The sequence below is a fragment of the Pelophylax lessonae genome (assembly GCF_965119305.1).
Source record: "Pelophylax lessonae genome assembly, chromosome: 8".
Classification (NCBI taxonomy): Eukaryota; Metazoa; Chordata; class Amphibia; order Anura; family Ranidae; genus Pelophylax; species Pelophylax lessonae.
This window is the reverse complement of record NC_138775.1, coordinates 10,610,771-10,620,644: the sequence shown is the minus strand read 5'-3', so window position 1 is coordinate 10,620,644 and position 9,874 is coordinate 10,610,771. Positions and strand designations below refer to the sequence as shown.

At 46.1% G+C, this 9,874-nt stretch overlaps 1 protein-coding gene across 1 annotated transcript in view; it reads right to left on the bottom strand.

The window, feature by feature from the left end:
* Positions 1-802: 802 nt before the first annotated feature.
* The window catches only part of ZMYND10 (zinc finger MYND-type containing 10), a 31,901-nt gene continuing 22,829 nt past the window's right edge, over positions 803-9,874 (bottom strand). Inside the window, exons 8-12 of the mRNA XM_082264937.1 lie at positions 8,080-8,252; positions 5,377-5,502; positions 3,490-3,611; positions 3,282-3,407; positions 803-1,153 (exon numbers count right to left, since the gene is read on the bottom strand). Coding sequence (XP_082121063.1) covers positions 1,054-1,153; positions 3,282-3,407; positions 3,490-3,611; positions 5,377-5,502; positions 8,080-8,252 — 647 coding nt within the window. The 3' untranslated portion in view covers positions 803-1,053. The remainder of the gene's footprint in view (positions 1,154-3,281; positions 3,408-3,489; positions 3,612-5,376; positions 5,503-8,079; positions 8,253-9,874) is intronic.

The following is a 9,874-nucleotide window of genomic DNA, read 5'->3' as shown; positions in this document are numbered from 1 at the left end:
AGGTCATGACATCACTTCCGTTTTTTTTACATGAAGACCCGATCAGAGCCGAACGCGACTTTGATCGGGTCTTCTCTTCGGCGGCAGTAGAGGTAAGATGCCCGGGTCTCCCGGTAGGAAGGGACACCCGGGCGAGCTGCGGAAGGCGACGGGAAGGGGGGGGGGGCGTCCCCTCCCGCTTCTTGTAATGACAGCCGAGTGGCTTCTCAGCCGAATCGGTTGTCATTACAAGACAGCCAACCGTTGGCTATGGACGCCGGTACCGGGGTGATGCCTCTAGCTGCAGGCATCACTCTGGTACAGCACTTTCCCGAAATATCGGCAATATCGGTAACCTTCGGGGCCAATTCCGATATATCGGGGAAAGTGCATATCGGCCCCCGATATATCGGTGTTGCCGATAATCGGTCGATCCCTAAAAAATGTATATATATATACACATGCACACACACATTGTTTCTATGGCTTAGGTTTTTGTGGGTCACAGCACACCTTCCTTAAGGCTAACAACAAGGGTACAACTCCAACAATAAATACCCCATCCATGGGTGAAACCGCACCCAGCTATGACATCATCACCAACAATAAAACAGAAAAATAACCAGCTAAAAACATATTTAAAATCATAGAAACATTGTTACTATTGGCAATCACCAAACAGTATATTAACATCTGGGGGGGGGGGGGGGTGAAAGAAGGAAGAACAACATGTGATGTGCATGGAGGAGTTTGGAAATGTGATAAATAAATGATACAGAAGATCACTGGAGATTCTGTCGCTGCCAGCAATCTTCAGTCATGGTATAAAGGGAGAATTACATAAATTAAGGCCCTCCAGCTGTTGTGAGTCTATAAATCTCAGATAGCCTACCAGTCTTGCAGGGACTTGTAGTTATTTGGCAGCTGGAGGGCTGCAAGCCAGCAGCTAAAGCTGCATTTACACTCTTGTCTCTTGTGCACCACCTGCAGGTTTATAGGAGTACTGCATGCTGGTGGCTCTAACACTGGCTGACCGTATTGTCATAAAACCCCCCCAATGCCCCTTCCTGCTGGTCATGTCCGGGGTTTAATTTCTTCCTTTATCTTCTTTGCAGACTCGCTGACCAGATCACAGGCTTTCTTGTGCTTCTGCCAATTCTTCACCTGGCACTGCCTACCATGAGAGAGAAGATCATGAATGGAAGGATTAGGTGACTGAAAAACAATGTTAGGTGCAGGATGCGCAGTAATGTGTTCATTAACACCTCCAGGTATTTTATCTGTCAATATAATTACAGTATTCCCCCTGACAATGCTTTCCTCTGCTTTTCTTTCCAGAAGGACATCGCCATCTTTATTGAGGCATCATCCAGGGTCACCGGCTACTTTCTGCCAGCTCAGAGATTATGTAAATCCTGGTGCCTGTGCTGTTCTTGGTTGTGTTTACAAATGTCTTACATTGATCAGCCCTTGCTGCATCTGCACACTTTGTTACAATTTTGCAATCTGATCTCTGGAGGAGGGGAGACTGAGGAAATGCTTCCTCCTGCCTGCAGCAGACTGATCATCTAAACCAGGGGTAGTGAATTACAAATCATGGAGGTCCTTCACATCAACTTCACCCCACAACACTGCCCCTATTCACATCTCTCCCCCACAGCACTGCTCCCCCTTTAAATCCCTTCCCCCCCTCCCCCCTCCCCCATCCCAGCACTGTCTTCCCTTCATATCACCACAAAACAGCTCTGCTCCACTTCACATCACCCCCCTTAGCACTGAACCCCTTTTACATCAACCCCCCCCCCACACACACACACACAGCACTGCCCCTCCTTAAATCACCCCCCCCCCAAACTAATGTACTCTGCCCCCTTCACATCACCCCCCTCAACACTGCTCCCCTTATACATCAGCCCCCCCCTCCACACGCACATCACTGCCCCTCTTTAAATCACCCCCCAAGTAACGTGCTCTGTCCCTTCACATCACCCCCCTCAACACTGCTTCCCTTTTACATCACCCCCCCCTCCACACACACATCACTGCCCCTCTTTAAATCACCCCCCAAAGTAATGTGCTCTGCCCGTTCACATCACCCCCTCAGCACTGCTCCCCTTTTACATCACCCCCCCCCCACACACAGCACTGCCCCTCTTTAAATCACCCCCCAAAGTAATGTGCTCTGCCCGTTCACATCACCCCCTCAGCACTGCTCCCCTTTTACATCACCCCCCCACACACAGCACTGCCCCTCTTTCTCTTTAAATCACCCCCCAAGTAACGTGCTCTGTCCCTTCACATCACCCCCCTCAACACTGCTTCCCTTTTACATCACCCCCCCCTCCACACACACATCACTGCCCCTCTTTAAATCACCCCCCAAAGTAATGTGCTCTGCCCATTCACATCACCCCCTCAACACTGCTCCCCTTTTACATCACCCCCCCCCCCACACACAGCACTGCCCCTCTTTAAATCACCCCCCAAAGTAATGTGCTCTGCCCCCTTAAAATCACCCCCCCCCCAACACTGCTTCCCCTTTACATCACCCCCCCCCCTTTCACATAGCACTGCCCCTTATTTAAATCACTCCCAAATTAATATGCTCTGCCCCCCCTCACCCCCACAGTACTGCACCCCTTCACATCACCCACCCATCCCCCACCCAGCCGTAGTGCCTTTTGTCCCCCTTCACTCTCCTTAGTCTCTTACCTTACACAGCATAAAGCGAGAGGCATGAAGATTCTGGACTGAGGGAGAGAGGCACAGCAGCATTGGACGGAGGGCGGGAGCAGGAGCTGCCGGGGTTAACTTTTCATAATAATAAACTGGAGGTTGGTTGCTAGGACCACCCTGCATCCTAGCAACCAATCACTGGCTGGTAAACTTAAAATGTCAACATAGACAGCTCCTGCCCTCCGTCTAGTGCTGCTGTGCCTCCCCCCCTCAGTCCAGAATTGTCCTGCCTCCCGCTCTCCGCTCTGCTGTGATAACGACAATGGCGGACGATGGGGGAGAATAGCATCTCCTAAATGGCACAACCGCGGCGGTCCGGATGGGACAGTTGCCGGGTCTGGATCTGGACCGCGATCTGTCAATTAGTGATGCCTGATCTATATCTAGACCAAGTCACTGACTGGAGCTCAAGCACGTCTTTTTAATTATAAAAGGTGTTGCTGCATAGTTCATGGGGGGGGGGGGGGGGTATTAATACAGACTTGTAGTGTTATAGACAGGTCCACTTAAAAGTTACAGAAGCCTATAAAGGTCAGCAGGGGCCCCTCTTCCAGCCCTGGTCTCACCTGTCACAGTACCACTCGCTCTGGCACCGGGAGCAGCGCTTGCTGGCCTCCGCCCCACATTCCCCACACTTGGGTTTGTCCGGCACCAGCGTCTCCATCACATCCATGTTGTAGGTCTGCGCCCACCTACAGATACAGGAAAGGTTGTGGTGAGCCGGGTATGGGTAGGAGGAATATTTACACTGTGTGAGATGTATGTGGCACTGACCGCTGTGCCTGATACCGCAGGTCTTCCTCGCTCGGTGAGAATGCATGCTTCACCTGGTGCTTTGCTATGGCCTTCCATTTCCCAGAATTCTCTCTGATGATGGAATCCCAAACCTCGGGCACCTGAGACAAGAGGAGGGAGAGAAGATATTGCCTTGTATAATCATGTGATGTACTTCTGGTAGGTGCACCTTGCTTCAGGGGCGTAACTACAGGGGTTACATGTGGCTCCCCTGTACACCTGAATAGGAGGGGCGGCGGGGGCAGCATGTAGAGAAATCAATGTCCTCCTTTTTTCCTTCTGTAGCTGCAGGAGGAAAATGGAGGAGATTGGTTCCTCTGTACGCTGCCCCCCGCCACTTCTCCTATCCAGTATACTTGTGTTCTGCTGTCTCTGGGCCCCTGTGTGCTCCCCTGGTCCACCCCTCCCCCTTCTGTGCTGCCCCCCCCCTTCAGAATGCTCCCTTCCCTCTCCTGCCGGCTGCTGCAGGGGATGTGTCACAATAGAGAACCAGGAAGGGGTCAGTAAATATGTAATTTACCAGCTCCTTCCTTTTCTGAATGGACAGAGTCATAGTCAGTCACATTGTAAAAAAATTAAATAAAATGATAAAAATAATACAATTAAAATACCAAAAAAAAAAACTACTGACACCAGTGGGTGAACTTCCAGGATCGCAAAGGTCACACTTGCGACAGGGCCCTGGCATTCCACCACCGTCGGTAGTCCCCAAGATGGCAGGAAGGGGGCCCACTGCAGAACTTGTGAAAGGGTCCCGCTGCGGGACCGTAATAAAGGGCCCCGCAATGAGAGTAAAGGGCCCCAGGGGGCCCTTCATGGTTTCTTGCACCGGGGCCCTGAAGGTTCTAGTTACGCCTCTGCCTTGCTTTACTGTCCCCCATTATATCATATAGCCCTTTAGACAGGGCCGGCCCTACCATGGGTCACGCTGGGTCCATTGGACCCATGGAGGACTTTGAGAGGGGCGCCAAATTGACACTCAAGATTTTTTTCAGCAGTTTTTTGTCTCATCAGTTTGCAGCACCTTACAGGCGGCATTTCTCAAATAAAAGATTAGAATATAACGAGCCACGCCCTCTAGTTCCTCCTGTTTTGAATTGTATTGTAACTGTAATGTCTTCCCTCATATTGTAAAGCGCTGCGCAAACTGTTGGCGCTACATAAATCCTGTAAAATAATAATAATAAATAAAATAAAAAATATTTAAATAGAAATAATATACCTATCTTTAGAAATTCAAAAAGAATATAATAGAATAAAACAGAATAGAATAGAAAAGAAAAGAATAGCATAGAACAGAATAGAAAAGAATAGTGTAAAAGAGAACAGAATTATTATTATTATTATTATACAGGATTTATATAGCGCCAACAGTTTGCGCAGCGCTTAACAAAATGAAGGCAGACATTACAGTTACAATACAATTTGGTACAAAAGTAATCAGAGGGCCCTGCTCGTTAGAGCTTACAATCTAAAAGCGAGGGTCAATTGATACAAAAGGTAATAGCTGTGGATGATGAGCTGATGGAGAAAGTGAAACAGTGTATTAGTTAGTAGCCGGATAGGCTTCTTTAACCACTTGCCAACCGCCGGCGGTCAGCCCCTCCTGGGCAAAGTGACGTAGGGGTACGTCACTCGCCCACGAGCACTCCCGCCTCCGCTCGTTCCCTGACATCCCCACAGTGACCGGAGGCTCCGATGTTTTGGAACTACATTTCCCATGATGCTTATGCTTAACCACTGCAGTGGTTGTGTACAGATCTGGTCATAACATTTATTTTGCCCGGGTAGGATCTTGTATATAAGGTGGGCGCCTGTCTGTTGACAGCGTTACCCCCACCAATAGCACCGGTGGCCCCCCCGTACCTGCTCCAGGACCAGCTCCTTCTTGGGTGGAGCCGGCTCACTCACAGACAGCTCGCTGAGGAATCTCTGCAAATCCAACAAGTTTGGCAGTTGGTCAACAAGGACTTCCGTAAGAAAAGAACGAAGCTGAAAAGACAAAATAAACACTTTTTATGTGTAATGATCATCTCATCAACTGCAGCATAGACAAGCATGGTGGGGGGATGGGTGGTGCAGAAACTCACAGGAGACGATTAAAAAGCTTGGTTATATTTAGAAGTCTTTCTTAAAGAACAGTTTACCCCATACTGATATTTCAGGTTCTTACATCTATTGAGAAGTCATGTTTGAGGGATCCCAAAATTCCTGGTTATGCGCACCTACTGCACCCATTTATGAGGGGTTCCAACCATCCCTGTGCTGAGTTCCCCCGGTCTGTACACCTGCTGTGCCCATTATGAGGGGTTCCAACCATCCCTGTGCTGAGTTCCTGGGTCTGTACACCTGCTGTGCCCATTATGAGGGGTTCCCACCATCCCTGTGCTGAGTTCCCGGGTCTGTACACCTGCTGTGCCCATTATGAGGGGTTCCCACCATCCCTGTGCTGAGTTCCCGGGTCTGTACACCTGCTGTACCCATTATGAGGGGTTTTCACCATCCCTGTGCTGAGTTCCCGAGTCTGTACAGCTGCTGTGCCCATTATGAGGGGTTCTCACCATCCCTGTGCTGAGTTCCTGGGTCTGTACCCCCGCTGTGCCCATTATGAGAGGTTCCCACCATCCCTGTGCTGAGTTCCCGGGTCTGTACACCTGCTGTGCCCATTATGAGAGGTTTTCACCATCCCTGTGCTGAGTTCCCAGGTCTGTACACCCGCTGTGCCCATTATGAGGGGTTCTCACCATCCATGTGCTGAGTTCCTGGGTCTGTACACCTGCTGTGCCCATTATGAGGGGTTCCCACCATCCCTGTGCTGAGTTCCTGGGTCTGTACACCCGCTGTGCCCATTATGAGGGATTCCCACCATCCCTGTGCTGAGTTCCCGGGTCTGTACACCTGCTGTGCCCATTATGAGGGGTTCTCACCATCCCTGTGCTGAGTTCCCAGGTCTGTACACCTGCTGTACCCATTATGAGGGATTCTCACCATCCCTGTGCTGAGTTCCCAGGTCTGTACACCCACTGTGCCCATTATGAGGGGTTCTCACCATCCATGTGCTGAGTTCTTGGGTCTGTACCCTTGCTGTGCCCATTATGAGAGGTTCCCACCATCCATGTGCTGAGTTCCTGGGTCTGTACACCCACTGTGCCCATTATGAGGGGTTCTCACCATCCATGTGCTGAGTTCCTGGGTCTGTACACCTGCTGTGCCCATTATGAGGGGTTCCCACCATCCCTGTGCTGAGTTCCTGGGTCTGTACACCTGCTGTGCCCATTATGAGGGGTTCCCACCATCCCTGTGCTGAGTTCCTGGGTCTGTACACCCGCTGTGCCCATTATGAGGGGTTCCCTGCTGCATTTTTATTTATTTAACCGCTTCTGGATCGCCCGACGCCTTTTTACTGCAAAAGGGCGTCCCTCCTGCGAGAACCAACGTAGCCCTATGTCAGTTGCGCGCAGGCAGCTAGGGGGCGAACGTGCACCGCCGGCGGCACGCTCCCGCCCCCACACGGCAGCGGGGACTCTGATGCAGCGGGCATCCGCGATCGCCCCCCCAATGAGAGAGAAGGATGGTCGGATGTTGTAAACACAGCCAACCGTTCTTCTCCTTGGAATGATCACAGAGCGTCTGTAATCCTTCTATATAGGATCACATGTCTCTATGATCATTTCACAAACCACACCCCCCCACAGTTAGAAACACTCCCCTAGGCTCACATTTAACCCCTTGATCACCCACAATGTTAACCCCTTCCCAGCTAGTGTCATTATTACAGTAACAGTACATATTTTTAGCACTGATTACTGTAGTAATGTCACTGGTCCCCCCAAAAGTGTCAAAAATGTCAGTTAGGGGTCCGATCTGTCCGCCGCAATGTCGCAGTCCCGCTAAAAATCGCAGATCGCCGCCATTACTAGTAAAAAAATAAAAATGACCTAAATCTTTCCCATAGTTAGTAACTTTTGCGCGAACCAATCAAAATACACTTATTGCGATTTTTTTTTACTAAAAATATGTAGCAGAAAACAAATTGGCCTAAAATGTTAAAAAAAATTTTGATTTTTACATTTTTTTTTGAGAATGTTATATAGCAGAAAGTGAAAAATATTGTCTTTTTTTCAGAATTGTTGCTCTTTTTTTGTTTATAGCGAAAAAAATTAAAAAAAAAAAAAATCGCACAGGTGATCAAATACCACCAAAATAAATCTCTATTTGTGTGGAAAAAAGGACATCAATTTTATTTGGGTGCAGCGTCGCACGACCACACAATTGTCCATTAAAGTAACGCAGTGCCGAATCGCAAAATATGGCCTGGTCATTAAGGGGGAAAATCCTTCCGGTCCGGAAGTGGTTAATATTGTGAAGAATGTAATAGAAGGAGTGGAACAAACAAACACCATGGTGGGGGAGAAGAGAGAAGGGAAGAGATCGAAGAGATCTCGAAGATGGTGGCCCCAAAGAGCAAAAGAAACCATCTGGTGGCTGAACCCGCCAGACTCCACCTATTACTGGCATCTCCCACTAGAGGGCCTGGCCCTGTACTATGACCCCTGTAATGGGCGCTACCTTCAGCAGTTGTCCTTTGGTGAAGTTATTGAAGTTGTACTTTTGCTGGCATTCTGGCCTCAGAAGAAGATTGTACAGAGCGATCCACACCTGACCGTCCAGTTTGGTCATCTTCTGCTGGTCCTCGGCTGGCACAGACAACCAGCGGCCGTTTTCGTACTTCTGCAGCTGACCTGCGGGATGGAGGGAGAAGAAAATATGGGATTCATAGACATGCAGTTTGTTTTATTCCAAATCGAAATTCGACCAAAACTTTCATTGTTCTGGGATTCGGATGCATCCAAATTTCCAAATTACAATAGTAATGAACTTAAACAAATCCAAAATAACGAATTATGCAAATTTGAATTGAATTGGAAAAAAGCTGACTATTTGGGAGTTCCTTCAAAGACTGTATATTCGATTATAGCTGTCTTCCGAAATTAAATTTTTAGAAAAGAATAGAATAAAACAAAATAGAATAGAATAATGGAATAGAAAAAAAAGAATAGATTATAAAATAAAAGAATAGTATAGGACAAAATAGAATAGAATAAAATAGAGCCTTTTTTTGTTTGTTTTGTGAGTTTATATGAGGTAAATGGAAAATGTGGGTGAAGGTGAAAAGGTATTCATTATCCCCAGACTGGGAAACAGAAATTATACTATAATGTTTATTTGAGAAGAAAGGGAGAGGATATTTTCTGTGTATATTGTTTGATTTGAATGTCTATATTAATAGATTTTTGTGAAAAATGAGACGTGTGAATATATATATATATATATATATATATATATATATATATATACACACACACACACACACATATCAGGTATATATATATATATATATATATATATATATATATATATATATATATATATATATATATATAGTACCTTTAATAAAGATATAAAAATTAAAAAAAAAAAAAAAAAAGAAAGAATAGAGCCATCTTAAAAAAAATTCCAGTTTTGAGATTCAAATATCAAATAGAATAGAACAAAATAGGAAAAATATAGCCATTCAAAATTAAGAAAAACTTAAAATTTCAAACAGAATAGAATAAAATAAAATAGAAAGAATATAAAAGTCTTTCAAATTTCGAAATTCGGATATCGAATAGACTAAAAAAGAATGCAATAAAAAGAATATAGTCGTCTTCCGAAATTCAAATTTCGAATAGAACAGAATAAAACAATACAGACTACAACAAAAAAGAAAAGAATAGAATAGAAAAAAAATAGAATATAGAATAGAATAAAATAGAACGCATATAGTCTTCCAAAATTTGAAAAGAATAGAATAAAATAGAACAAAACATAATAGAAAATAAAAGAATATAAAAGAAAAAAATTGAATGAGTAAAAAAATAAATAAATAAAATAGAATGAATATAGCGGTCTTCCGAAATTCAAATTTTAAATAGAATAGAACCAGCTGTTCTTCACTATGAATTTGGATTGAATCAATAGGTTATCCTTCGTCGCGGGCGGAGCTTTTTTTTTTTTGTGGCTGGCGGTGTGGGGGTCACCGTGATTGACGATGGATCTGCATCGGGGGACATTGTTTTTTTATTTTTTAATAAAGGCATTTTAAAAAACTGTGTGTTTTTATTTCTTTTTGACACTTTTTTGGTGAACGAGTAGGGGTACCATGTACCCCATACACATTCACATGGGGGGGGCAGGATTTGAGGGCCCTCTTGTTATAGGGTGCTTTCAGATTCTGCTAAGCCCCCAGCCCACGGATCCCCACAACCACAGCCTAGGGTTGCGGGGAAGAGGCCCTTGTCCCCCATCAACCCCTCCATGT